Consider the following 14,156-nt stretch of genomic DNA (forward strand, 5'->3'; position numbering starts at 1 on the left):
AGATGAATCCGCCTGACTCGGCCACCACGGGGCAGCATGCGGGAGATGAATCTGCCTGACTCGGCCACCACAGGGCAGCATGTGGGAGATGAAACTGCCTGACTCGGCCACCACAGGGCAGCATACGGGAGATGAATCTGCCTGACTCGTAGGCTATCGCTAGTTTCCCGGCCACCTCATCAGGCCGTCGGCAAGCCTTAGATGGGCAGGTAAAACAAGCCTCCCTGTGGAGACAAGCCTTTTTTAAAAAAAATAGCTTCAGCTTTTCCTTTATTTTAATGAGTCACAGGTACATGTGCAGGTTTTTTCCATGGGTATACTGCCCAATGCTGAGGTTGGGGTGTGACTGATTCTGTCACCCAGATGGTGAGCATAGAAACCAACAGGCAGTTTCTCAGCCCTTCCCTGCCTTCTCCCTCCCCACGGCTGAGGTCCCCAGTGTCCACTGTTCCCATCTTTGTGTCCACGTGTACCCAATGTTTTGCCCCTACTTATAAATAAGAAGAGAGAACATTTGGTTTCCTATTCCTGAGGACAAGACATTTAGATGAAAATCAGTTCTGCTCCTAACAAGAATTTTACCATATGGGTGCTCACCAAAAAGACTCCAGTGCTTACCTGGGAAACACAACCAACTGACTGCCTTGCTAAATGCAGCCTAAAATGCACTTGCTAAATGCAGACTAAACTGTCTTCCACTCCAGAGCAAGTAGAGATGGAACTGACCACCTCCTGGAGCCACAGGAAACATCCCACGGAGACGCAGCATGGCCTAGGCCAAGCCCCCGCCTGTGGCGCCTCTGCTCTCGGAAGATGGTGAAATGGCGCAGGAAATGCCATCCCGCTTTCCAGACCGCAGTCAAGGGCAGATCCCAGGTCCATAGGCCGTGACATTCTTGGCAGGTCGAGCTGTTTCGCTGTTTCCTGTGGTTTGGCCTAGGCAGCCCCACACACTCCACTGACTTGGGCACAGCATCCGGTCCGACGAGGGCAGACACGCTTCCTGAGCAAACAGAATCTGAGAACAGCCCAGCCCAAGCTACACATCAATGGGCCAGTCATTGTGTCCACAAGCAACACGGCAGCATTCGTGGCTGCTGGGAGGAGACAAGACGACCGCATCATGGACTGCACCCCTCAGGCAAGTGGTCTCAGGCCTCCCATAGCTGTTCCTGAAGGGCACTTCCCACGGTGCCACCAGGCTGCCTTGCACCGAGCACCCTTCTTTTACAGTTACTGGCGCCTTGCACTCCACGGGCCACGGTGCAAGGCCCTTTCCTCCCCTTTCTGAAGACTCAAATAGACCGAGATTATGGAAACCCACTTTTAAACCTTTTAAAAGTTCAGGATTTTGTGCTCACCAATTCTTAAACAGGATACATCTTTTTGGTTAAGTTACATAAAAATATTTTGTCTCTCTTGTATACAACCTTTCCAGACAGTCGGTATGGATGAAGATGGGAAATTTTGTTCTCAAGTTTTGATTACTATATGGGACACACCGATAACAGAAAAACAAAACAAAACTGGCACCTGGGGAGGCTCAGGGAAAGGGGAAAAATAACAATGATCTTTATTTTTCAGACCTGCTCCTAAAAGCTTTCCCCTCCTAAAAAACCAAAACCAAGAACTCTTCACGCTGCCTTTCCATGCACCTGTGGCTGCTAGGCACACACCTCAGCTTCCTCATGGTGCTGATGAGCTGAGACGCCGGACTGCCTCTGCTCCTGAGCTCCTGTGCAGACTCCTCCAGAGACGTCCCACGCTCTGATAAGGTGTGGACTAACAAACATGTCACGGATCAACAAAACTCACTGCCCAGGCAGGGCCTCTGAAGCCAAGGTCTGAACCCAGTTATCCACCGGACAGGGACCCTACGACGGGAAGCCACCTTGGAGCCCTGTGAACCTAACACCTGAGGCGTGCGCTACCGCGGTGCCTAACTCTGTGAAGTCTTTGTTTCCAGGGGACCACGCATGCTCACTGGGACTGCACTTATGACACTGCCTCAGCCTGGGAGACATTCAGGTCACGTTCCGCTTTCTGGCCAGAGCTCTGCTATGCCTGATCGATGCCGCAGGCCAGGTAAAGAAGAGTCACACAGATTCTTCTGGCTCTCCAGTGGGCTGTACGGCGTCTTTCTTGGCATGGCGATGGCGGAGGTGACTGCTGAGACCATGTTCAGTCCTCCAGGCCCTACCGTCCTTCTTGGTGTGGCTTCATCACGGCCATGGTCTGCTGCTGCCTCAGACGACTGACCTGGTTATTGTCATGGCCCCTCAAAGTCTGACCTATTAGGGTCTATGATGAGGTAACCTGTTTCACACTTAGGTCCTAAAAAATCAAGGAGTAGAGTCAAGGAGTTCAGCTCCTGGTTAAAAACCTATAGTGCACATTCAGGTGCAAGCAGAGGCCATTACCCAGGCTTCACCTGGCAGGCCTCTGGGGAAAGCTGCCCTCCCCACGGATTTGGCGCACGGCCAGCACACTCTGGTCCTTAGGGGAAGCTGCGGTCAAGGGTGGGGATCTCATACATTTACCCTTCTTACCGAGGCACCTGCACGCCAGGCCAGGCCTCTGAGGCGTTTATGCAAGACCTCGCTGTCAGGGTGGGGAAGAACCCTGAAGACGCTTTTCCCCACTCTCACTCAGTACCCAGTGCTTTTTTACTCCCAGCCCCACCCCGTCCCCACCCCAGGGTCCAAAAAAACTGCTGGGGCCTTTTGTTCAGCACTCCCTTAGCTGAGGACAAAGAGATGATCCTGACATCTGCACCGATGCACCTGGCCCTTTGCCAGAGGCATTCCAACCAAAGCAACTCCACCCTGAGTGAGGGCGAGAAAAAGGAGGCTTCGATTTGCTCGGCTGCATTCCCAGGTGAGTTTTCCGAGCCTCTAGATATTTACGGTTAAAGGAACAGGTTAATCATGTTTACTAAACAGACCCATGCCCAGGAATGTCCTGATATCCCCATGTCCAGGGAGCAAAAGCATTCCTAGTTTACAGTAGTTAAGAAAATTAATCCTTTATCACAAACCCTTTTAACTGGGCACATCTCCCTGTGATTGTTGTCCTACACATACACAAGCGTTGCACCTAGGGGGCGCGTTCCTCCTCCTCCTTTCGGAAATGCCCCACTCTGCCTATGGAGTAGCCATTCTTTATTCCTTTACCGTCTTAATAAACTTGCTTTCACCTTACTATATGGACTCGCCCTGAATTCTCTCTTGCGTGATATCCGAGAGCCCTCTCTTGGGGTCTGGCTCGGGACCTTTCCGGTAATGCCTTGACGAGTGTGCAGATGCTGCAAGTAAGGCCACTGAGTTAAAGGAGCCAGTTAGACCTGCAGGCGTGTTAGTGCCCACCACCCCAGTAACGACAGAACTGATATAAAAAAGAGGAACAACACTGGGCTGCAGGTCAGGGTCTAATTCACGACCCTTCAAGATTCAAGACGGGGGAAGCGGAACGACGGAGTCAGCACTTTCCCGGCTCTGGGCTCTTGCTTCCACCATCCCAGTAAAGTGATTAAGATTCCACTGTGACTTTCACTTTGGCTATGTTAACTGACTCTTAACATCCAGAGGCTCAGCACCCTCTCTTACTTCAGACCAGCTCCTGGCGTAGGACTAAACATCAAAAAAAGAAAGTATCAGGAAGAAAAGAAAGAAGGTAGGGAAAGGGTGAGGGGGAGAGGCTAGCTAGCTGGTAAGAATTCCTCCAAAAGGTGAGGAGATAGCAATGTTTCTTGAGTCAATGAAGTCTAGAAACAGAGCTGAATGCGGATCCTTGCATGCCATGCCTTTGCCAACTGAGGCAGCATTTCTACCCAAAACACATCAAAATTCCAGTGCAGAGAATATTTATGAGGCCATTTGAAGGTTTTATAATGATCAATTCTGCCAGATGAGTTTCTTTCCTAAAACTGGAATCCAGGTAGGATGTGCACTCAAGACCCCGTCTCAGTTCTCAAAGATTCTTTGGATTCATGCCTTTAGCTGACATTGAGGAGCTTCAAGAAATAGTCCTAGGAAGCACATTTATTACAAGGCTGCTATTTAGGATCTTACGAGTATGCCATCTATATAAATAATTATCAAAACATTTTCTTTATATGTAATTATCAGGAAATACTTGCTTCTCCAGAGTTAACTGGTCTGCTTTTTCCTTTTGACAGAGGAAACCATGTTAACCATTCCCACTTCCCTCTCTGTTATTGCTTCTGGGAATAACTGAGAAAAGCCTGCAGTTCAACTCTGTAACAAGGAAGGGTCCTATTTCTTAGTTATCTGTTCCAACTTTAAGACTTTCGTGTGTGTGTGTGTGTGTGTGTGTGTGTGTATATATATATATATTTTTTTTTTTTTTTTTTTTTTGACAGAGTCTCACTCTGCTACCCTGGCTGGAGTACACTGATGTGATCTCAGCTCACTGCAACCTCCACCCCTGCGTACAAGTGATTGTCATGCCTCAGCCTCCCAAGTAGCTGGGATTAATGGTATGCGCCACCATGCCTAGCTACTTTTTGTACTTTTTTTTTTTTTTTTTTTTTTTTTTTTTTTTTTGAGACGGAGTTTCACTCTTGTTACCCAGGCTAGAGTGCAATGGCGCGATCTCGGCTCACCGCAACCTCCGCCTCCTGGGTTCAGGCAATTCTCCTGCCTCAGCCTCCTGAGTAGCTGGGATTACAGGCACGCACCACCATGCCCAGCTGATTTTTTGTATTTTTAGTAGAGACGGGGTTTCACCATGTTGACCAGGATGGTCTCGATCTCTTGACCTCGTGATCCACCCGCCTCGGCCTCCCAAAGTGCTGGGATTACAGGCTTGAGCCACCACGCCCGGCCTACTTTTTGTATTTTTAGTAGAGACGAGGTTTCGCCATGTCGGTCAGGCTGGTCTTTAACTCCTGGCCTTAAGTGAGTAATCTGCTTGCCTCGGCCTCCTGGGCTGGGATTACAGGCGTGAGCCACTGTGCCCAGGTGAGACTTTTGCATGATTCTATAATCTACTTTGTGCTTCTTTTGACATCGTCTTTCCCAAGTTTACATTTTCTCTTATTTAAATGTATTTAGATCCTCTGTTTGTTGCAAAGATTTCTGTAAGCCTCATCACAGCCACGAAACAGAGGATAAACAAGTCAGTCACCTGTGACTGGATCATTTTCTGTTGCTCTTGGGAAATCTGCTGTTCTGTGACTTCTCTTAGTCCTCACACCCTCGAGTGGCCTCTGGTCAGTGGTCTGTAAACTGAGAATCCATCCTTGGTCTTGTCCTCTTCTTTCTTATCTCACATGAAGTGTCTTGTTCCTGAGGGCTATTGCCTATGGATGCAGTGGACATTTTAGATGATCTAATTAATTCGGGAATGTAAATCTTGGTTTTCTCTTGCTAGGAGCTCAGATTATTTAAAGCCTCAAACTAGATGTTGGGTAGACTCACATCAGGGCTAGCAGGTAAGAAACAGGGTGGGTCTCAATTGGGTCTGCCCAGCATCTAGGCCAGGTCTGCACCACACGCTGAACTGAACAGCCCTGGGTCCCAGCCAAAAATGCCAGATTGAAACCACTCACCTGGCCGGCTCAAGCAAACACCCCGAGGAGCACCACTACACCAAACTGCTCAGCACACAGATTGTGAAGCTCTGGAGATGAATGAGCGCTTATTCATTCCGCAGCAGTTAATTCCTGGAGGCACCTAAATCAAATTATTTGTGTTAAGTGCAACAGAGTAAAATGCAACTTATTTCTAGGCAGGAGGCTAAACAGAAAACAGCTTTTAGATGGAGATAGTGAATCAGGCTGGGGTTCTGGCTCTCTACCCCCAAATTAGCCCAGGAACAAAAGGAAAACGTAGATCAGAGAAACTGAGTTAAGAGTAAAACAAGAAAAAGGAAATGAGACACCCCTGGGCAGACGCAAGCTGGGGTGAAGTTCCTGCGCTGGTTTGAGGCTGAGCAGGGCCTGGCTGCGGCCTACAGCAGATGGGAGCCAGAGAGGCAGCAAGCCTGGAGGCTGGGAACGTCTTATGCTGCCTCTTCCTCAGTTCACACTGGGACAGATTCCACCTGCACTTTCCTTCAGAAATCAGCAGTAACAGCCCAGGCCACAGGTTTCCAAGGGGTACCTGAGGCAGAGCCCAATCCCTGCAGAAGTGAGGAATCATGGAGGTGGTAAGGGCTGCAGCCGTCTTTGGGAATTTTCTGACTTCCTACCTCCAGCATCCCAGGACGGGGAGCTGCGGGAGTGGCAACTCATGAACTGCCAGGAGGGGGCGGCACACAGTCGGAAGAGCGGCACGATTCCTAGGTCTCCCTCAGTCCTGAATGCCCCTCTGCGTCAACTCATCAGAAGGTTCAGAGGCTAAAGCCTGGCCTTTAGCCTGTCCCTAATGCCCATTTCCAGACTGTGGGAGAACAGCTGACATTCGGAAGGGAATGAGAGCTCACAGGCCTGTAAGGGCAAATCTACATTTAAAAGGAGGAAAAAAACCCCTAATTTTCCCTCATGCAAAAATGAGAAACAGATTCATCCCCCTGCTTTTTTTTTTTTTTTTGAGACAGGGTCTTACTCTGTCACCCAGGCTGGAGTGCAGTAGCATGATCTTGGCTCACCGCAGCCTCGACCTTCCTGGGCTCAGGTGATTCTCCCACCTCAGCCTCCTGAGTAGCTGGGACTACAGGTGTGCGGCACCATACCCAGCTAATTTTTGCATTTTTTGTAGAGATGGGGTTTTGCCATGTTGCCCAGGCTGGCCTTGAACTCCTGGGCTCAAGTGATCCACTGGCCTTGGCCTCCCAAAGTTGGGACTATAGGTGTGAGCCACTGTGTCCGGCCTGGTTTAATTTTTATTGGATAATAAAATTGTTTTTCTTTATTTTCAGCTTCCATGGAGAGGTCTTCTGGGTTGCCAGATTTTGGGTTTATTTCCTCAAAAGTCCAAATAATCAGATAACTAAGTATAACCATTATTTTTCTCTTTTTTTTCCTGTTTCTTTAGCTGAAAAGACAACCATTATTTAAAAACTTTTTCAAAGACCATAAACTGCACAAAAGGTTTCATCTCATCTTAGCAGAAGATGGAAAAGACTGACTGAGGTTTAAAATCAGCATCATAAACTCAAAAAGTACTACATCCTGGTGCACATGAATGCTTACACTTCAAATTTCTTCACTGCCCATGAGCCAGGCCACTTACAATTTGCCACACACGGAATCAGAGCCAAAGACTTCAAGGACACACAGTTCCACAGGGATGTTCTTTCCTTCACAAGAATGAATCTGAAAGGAAATGTACAAAAAAAAGTTAACCTGCAGGCCAGGTGCAGTGGCTCACACCTATATTCCCAGCACTCTGAGAGGCCAAGGTGGGTGGATCACGAGGTCAGGCATTCGAGACCAGCCTGTTCAATATGGTGAAACCCCATCTCTACTAAAAATATGAAAATGGCTGCACGTGGTAGCTCACGCCTGTAATCCCAGCACTTTGGGAGGCCGAGGCAAGTGGATCCCTGAGGTCAGGAGTTCGAGACAGCCTGGCCAATGTGGCAAAACCCTATCTCTACTAAAAAATACAAAAATTAGGTGGGCTTGGTTGTGGGTGCCTGTAATCCCAAGTACTCGGGAGGCTGAGGCAGGATAATCACTTGAACGCAGGAGGCACAGGTTGCAATGAGCTGAGATTGCGCCATTGCACTGTAGCTTGGGAGACAGAGGAAGACTCTATCTAAAAATAATAATAATAATAATACCACAAAAATTAGCTGGGTGTGGCAGCGTCCACCTGTAATTCCAACTACTCAGGAGGCCAAGGCAGGAAAATCACTTGAACCCAGAAGCGGAGGTTGCAGTGAGCCGAGATTGCGTCACTGCACTCCAGCCTGGACGACAAAGAGAGACTGTCTCAAAAAAAAAAAGAAAAAGTTTCCTGTAAACTTGGGGACAAGAGGGACAGAAATTTTACCTATGTAACAATCCTGCCAAGCAAAATTTGTCCAGCACTTGCCATCTACAGCTGCGGAGCGAGGGCACGTGGCCCAGGAATGGCTGCTGGGCAGCTCCAAAGCTCCCAGGTCTGAAGCAGGTGACTCCCAAGCACACGCAAGGCCCCCACAACACACAAGGGGCTGACAGGCTAGCCAGGAAGACAACGTGCAGCATGAGGCCAGGTTTCCAGAAAGTGAGTAAATTGAATGAGAAGATCTATAGCAAGACCCCTTTTCTTGCCCTTGTCTTCATTGTCCCACACAAATAGAGTAAGCTATGAATGAAGTCTTCACTCCCCTGCCTCAAGTGAGGGAAGAAAGTTAGGACTGGGTTTCGGCAAACTGCCGGGTTTTGCCCCAGGGCAACTGAAAAAACAGAGCAGGGTCAGACACCACCCCTGTGCATAGCCTCCCACTTACCCAGATGCAGGCCGAGGGCTGGAGAACAGCCAAGCACTGTCCCCACGTGACCCTGCACTCAGGAACCCCACGGTGCACAGCCAGCAGCACCCACACCTGCAGGGAGCAGGACGTGGAGACCAGTGTAGCTCGTGCCTGGCATGGGATCCCATGTTCTTAACATCTCTTTGTCATTAAGAGGATCAAGGTAAGGCTCAAGCCAGGGAGACAAGTCACAATGTCGGCAAGGACAGTTAACCACAGTCCCTCTGGAAAGGCTGGCTGAACTCTGGATTCTGACCCAAAACCATGGTGGATGGCAGAGGAAGGACACTGAGGCAGGAACAATTCCTAGAAAGTGGAAAAGGAGAAGCATGGTGTGGGCTTTGCCCACTAGCAGAAAGTAGACATAGAGGCCAGAGGCTCTCAGCGGACTCTTCTAGTCCACAGCATGAAGGGTCTGCAGCTCAAGGCAGATTTCTCAAGAAAAAACATCCTGGAATAGCTCAGAGAGGAGCATCCAAAGAAGCAGCTCCTCCCGAGATGCCCAGAGCTCCTTCAGGCTTGTGGCAGAGTCTGGGGCTCCACAGTTTAGGAAGCCCAGACAGGAGCCCTGACTAAAAAGAGACCCTAAGGTTACTGGCATTCAAACCTGGGGTTCCTGAGATCATGGTCCACCTGCCCGGAAGCTTCTAATTAGCTCGGAACCTTTTTTGAGTTAATGCACACGGGACCTGCTCTAGCTGCTTCTCTGGCAAAGGGAATGTGCCCGTCATCCTATGTCCAAAAGCAGCCACCCTGGCCTCCCTGTTCAGCATCCTGAGTACTCATCCCCTCCGCTCTCACAATCACACTAAACCTCTCTCACCCCACATAGTCACAGACACACACACACACAGATACATACATACACTTACAGATAGTTACACACGTACATACATGTACAAAACACGCACAGACATGTACACACACCGATACACTGATGCACATGTACATCACACATACACACACGTACATACTCAGACACACACTGATACATGCATCACACTCACACTCAAACATGTACACACACTCATACGGATAAGTACATCACACACATACACACTGACGCATACGTACATCACATACACACACAGATGTACACACTGATGTACATGTACATCACATACACACACACTGATACACATAGATGCACACATACATCACACATACATGTACACAGACATGCACAGATACACACATCACACATGCATACACTCAAACATACACTCATACACATGCACACATACATCACACTCTTGCATACATCACACACATATACTCATACATACACCCACCCACACACATACATCACACATACTTGCACACATACAGACAACACTCAAATATACATACTCATACACACACATACACATTCATACACACATCACACAAATTCAAACACATAGGTACATCACACATACACATTCCCACACATACATACACCTCACATTTTCACACACATACATCACATACATACATGTTCACACACATATCACATACACACTTTACATGCATCACATACACAGTCTCATTTACATGCTACGAAAGCAGCATTTGTTGAATCCCTACACACCGGGCACTGTTCTGAGCACATGTGAAAGACAACTAAACAAGGTGTACAGGGTCTCTGCCCTCTAGGGAAACATATAACCCAGTAAATAAATGATTTCTGCGCCAGGCGCGGTGGCTCACGACTGTGACCCCAGCACTTTGGGAGGCTGAGGTGGGCAGATCATGAGGTCAGGAGCTGAGACCAGCCTGGCTAACACAGTGAAACCCCATCTCTACTAAAAATACAGAATATTATTAGCCAGGCATGGTGGCACGCACCTTTGTAATCCCAGCTTGAACCCAGGAGGCGGAGGTTGCAGTGAGCCGAGATCACACCACCGCGCTCTAGTCTGGGAGACAGAGTGAGACTCTGTCTCAAAACAAACAAACAAACAAATGATTTCTAACTGTGAACACTCAGAAGAAATTTTAACTGTGGTCAGGCACGGTGGCTCACGCCTGTAATCCCAGCACTTTGGGAGGCCGAGGCAGCAGGTGGATCACTTGAGATCAGGAGTTTGACACCAGCCTGGCCAACATGGTGAAACCCCATCTCCACTGATACAAAAAAATTAGCCAGGCATGGTGGTCGCTGCCTGTAATCCCAGCTACTCAGGAGGCTGAGGCAGGAGAATTGCTGGAAGCTGGGAGGTGGAGGTTGCAGTGAGCTGAGTTCGCGCCATTGCACTCTGGCCTGGGCAACAGAGTGAGACTCTGCCTGCAAAGCTCTTGGGTGGGAGAGTGGAGGCCATTGGGAGGATGGAACAGGGCCATGAGGTACAACAGCAAGGGGGAAATTCTAGAAGGGGAAGACTTTAAAGCCAACGGGGTCACTGAGAACTTTTGAAAAAAGAAATAATCATGTAAAAAGAGCAGTCACTGATCAGCGGCCACCTGCTACAAGGAGCAGACAAAGGGCAAAAAGACTTTTCGCACGAGAGGCTTGCCTCAGCCAACCCACGAGCCACATGCATTCAGATCTGCTTCCAGACCCACCAACGCCGCCCTCACAGGCCCCTCCATTACCAAGTCCCAGAGACGGCCTCACCCCCCACCCCCGCAGACACAAATGCCTGAACTCTGCTGCTACAAGCCCAGGTTAACCTCCAGCCTCCCAAGGCCCCTGGTCACTCGCTGACCACCCAAGAATTCTCCAGCTCCACATCCCAAGACCTCCCCAGGTCACTGAATTCAGCAGGTCTGCTTCAGACATCCAGACCACACAACCACTGAACCCATAAACTCCACCAGCACTGACCCCATGTGCCCCATCACATGAACCACAGCGACTGACTTCACAGGCTACCCAGTCTCTCTCCCCAAGAGGCCACCCCTCCAGGGCCGGCAATGATACACACTGCAGGTTCCCCAGTGACCATACACAAAGCCCCCAGTCAGTAACTCTAGTGGCTTCACAATAGCCAGCCTCCAGAAACACGTGACCACTGACTGCACACTGCACAGACTGGAACACTATTGGCTCCCAGACCGCCAATCACGATACCCAAAGGCCACTGACTTCTTTTTCTCTTTTTTTGAGTCTCACTCTGTCGCCAGGCTGGAGTGCAGTGGCACGATCTCGGCTCACTGCAACCTCCACTTTCTGGGTTCAAGCAATTCTCCTGCCTTAGCCTCCTGAGTAGCTGGGATTACAGCTGTGCATCACCACGCCCGGCTAATTTTTGTATTTTTACTAAAGATGGGGTTTCACCATGTTGGTCAGGCTGGTCTGGAACTCTTGACCTCGAGATCCACCTGCCTTGGGCTCCCAAAGTTCTGATATTACAGGCATGAGCCACCGCGCCTGGCTTTAGGGTTTTATTTTGAGGCAGTTTTGCTCTGCCACCAGGCTGGAGTGCAGCGGTGTGATCTTGGCTCACTGCAACCTCAGACTCACAGGTTCAAGCGATTCTCCTGCCTCAGCGTCCTGAGGAGCTGAGATTACAGACACGCACCTCCACGCCCACCCAAGGCCACTAAACTCTAACTCCACAATCCTGTACCACAAACGGCAAACCAACCATTAGGCCCGCCCAGGCTCCCCTCTCGCAGACACCCACAGGCTCCGCACGCTCTCACCCTCACCCACCGCACCATCCATCGGGCGCTTGCAGGCATGCTTGGCATTCATCCCAAACATCAAACTCCCAAACCCTGCCAACGTTCCTCCTCACAGACCTCACTGTCTACCCCACCAGTCATGCGGGCATGTCTGGTACCCAGCCACTAACACAAGCAAGCTCCTTCTCACCTGGGTCCAACACCCTCAGGTAACAAAGCCAATGCACAGGGCGCCGCCCCCATTCAACGCCGCTCCGGACGCTTCATCCCTACTCCTGCGCAGGCCCGCAAACGCTTACCCTGGCGTCGGCCACCCCACGCCGCACCTCAGACCCGTGGGCCCGGAGGGTCGTCCCTACAGGCCCAGCTGACTACTGCCCCCAGTGACTCGCACAGTTTTCAAACAGACGCCCAAACCCCGACCGAATCTCCATCACCACAGACTGAAACCCCAAACGCCGAGTCCCACAGGATCCCACAGAGCTGCAGCCACTCCTGCAGGGGAGGCGGAGAAGGGGAGAAGGGGCTTCTGCCCCAGGAAGAGCGCCCCACGCTCCCTTCACTCGCGTCCACAGGGCAGAGCCCCGCGGAACCCTCAGCGTTCCCCCCGCGGCCGCCAACGCTCAGAGCTCTAATCGCTGCAGACGAATCCTCACGGCCTCGCTGGAGCCCCTCTCCCCTCGGGCCGAGGCCACTTCGCGTCCCCTTGCCCCGCCCGGGCTGCACCCGAGCCTACAGCGACCCCCATAAGCCCCCACTGCACCGCCCAGCTGACCCCAACCCACCCCTACACCCACACTCAGGGCCGGCCGCCGCCCGCCCCCGAGCCCCCAGCCCCCAGCCCCGCGCGCTCGCGGGGCGCCCGCCCGAGGCCCGCCGTCCGCGCATGCGCCCAGGCCGCCCCGCAGGCCTTTCTCGCCCCGGCCGTCAGCCGGCTCCCGCGCGCTGGGGTCATCGCTGGGGTCTGCAGAGGGGTCACCGCGACCCCCGGCGCGGACACCAGGCCGCCCTCAGCCCCGCTGCCTCTTCGTCCCGCCCCCGCTGCACCGTCCCTTACCCTTCGGACGTCGCAGTGCCGAGGCTGATACGGTCCGACTGCGGAAGTGAACGCGCAGAACTACATTTCCCAGAGTCCTTCTCGCGCTGGAACTACACTTCCCGGGGGACCGCGGCGCACCCGCCGGGGCGCGGATTGAAGGTTTCCGGTTGGAAAAGCCCTCGGGCGGCTAACTGGCCAGGACTGAAGAAATCTAGGATGGAGCCCGCACTGCTGGCCCGACGTATCGATGAGGGAACGTAAAGGTGCCTCCAGGAGGAAACGGCTGCATCTTTTCCTGGCTTCTTTTTTTTTTTTTTGAGGCAGGGTCTCGCTCTGTCACCCAGCAGGGAGTGCGGTGGTGCGATCACCACTCATTGCAGCCTCAGACTGGTCTCCAGCTCCTGCGTTCAAGTGATCCTCCTGCCCCAGCCTCCCCAAATGCCGGAATTACAGCCACGTCCTTCTTTTACATTTTTGATCGTAGCTTTTAGTACATCTAATCCAGCAGTATTGAACAACAGGAAGGAAAATAAACCAGATGAGGACGTTAGAGGGAAATAAAATGTATTTATGGATATATAAAGCAGGGGCTTGGTCCCAGCTACTGGAGGCTGAGGCAGGAGGATAGCCTCAGCCTGGGAGGTTGAGGCTGCAGTGAGCTTTGATGGCACCACTGCACTCCAACCTAGGCCACAGAGGGAGACACCTTCTCTTTAAAAAATTTGTTGGCCGGGCCGGTGGCTCACACTTGTAATTCCAGCTCTTTGGGAGGCCGAGACAGGCGGATCATCTGAGGTCAGGAGTTCATAGACCAGCCTGGTCAACATGGTGAAACCCTGTCTCTACTAAAAAATACAAAAATTAGCTGGGTGTGGGGTGGGCGCCTGTAATTCCAGCTACCCGGGAGCCTGAGGCAGGGAGAATTGCTTGATCCCAGAGGCGGAGGTTGCAGTGAGCCAAGATCATGCTACTGTACTCCAGCCGGGACGACAGAGCAAGATTTTGTCACAAAAAAAAATTTTTTTTTTTTTTTTTTTTTAACCAGGAACGGTGGCTCACACCTGTAATCCCACCTACTCGG

At 51.1% G+C, this 14,156-nt stretch overlaps 1 protein-coding gene across 4 annotated transcripts in view; it reads right to left on the reverse strand.

The window, feature by feature from the left end:
- ZNF605 (zinc finger protein 605) overlaps positions 1-13,199 on the reverse strand; it is a 31,195-nt gene extending 17,996 nt beyond the window's left edge. The window contains exons 1-4 of one of the 4 annotated variants that reach the window (XM_032271360.1): positions 13,094-13,199; positions 7,197-7,279; positions 5,573-5,696; positions 5,149-5,323 (exon numbers count right to left, since the gene is read on the reverse strand). In XM_032271360.1, coding sequence (XP_032127251.1) covers positions 5,149-5,163 — 15 coding nt within the window. In that variant the 5' untranslated portion in view covers positions 5,164-5,323; positions 5,573-5,696; positions 7,197-7,279; positions 13,094-13,199. Of the gene's footprint in view, positions 1-5,148; positions 5,324-5,572; positions 5,697-7,196; positions 7,280-8,403; positions 8,427-8,499; positions 9,346-13,093 lie in introns of those variants that run through there. The other 3 variants (XM_032271358.1, XM_032271361.1, XM_032271362.1) reach the window with 3 other exon arrangements.
- Between the last annotated feature and the right edge of the window lie 957 nt (positions 13,200-14,156).

The sequence above is a fragment of the Sapajus apella genome, unplaced genomic scaffold (genome assembly GCF_009761245.1).
Source record: "Sapajus apella isolate SASKATOON/1434 unplaced genomic scaffold, GSC_monkey_1.0 scaffold230, whole genome shotgun sequence".
In the NCBI taxonomy this organism is placed as follows: Eukaryota; Metazoa; Chordata; class Mammalia; order Primates; family Cebidae; genus Sapajus; species Sapajus apella.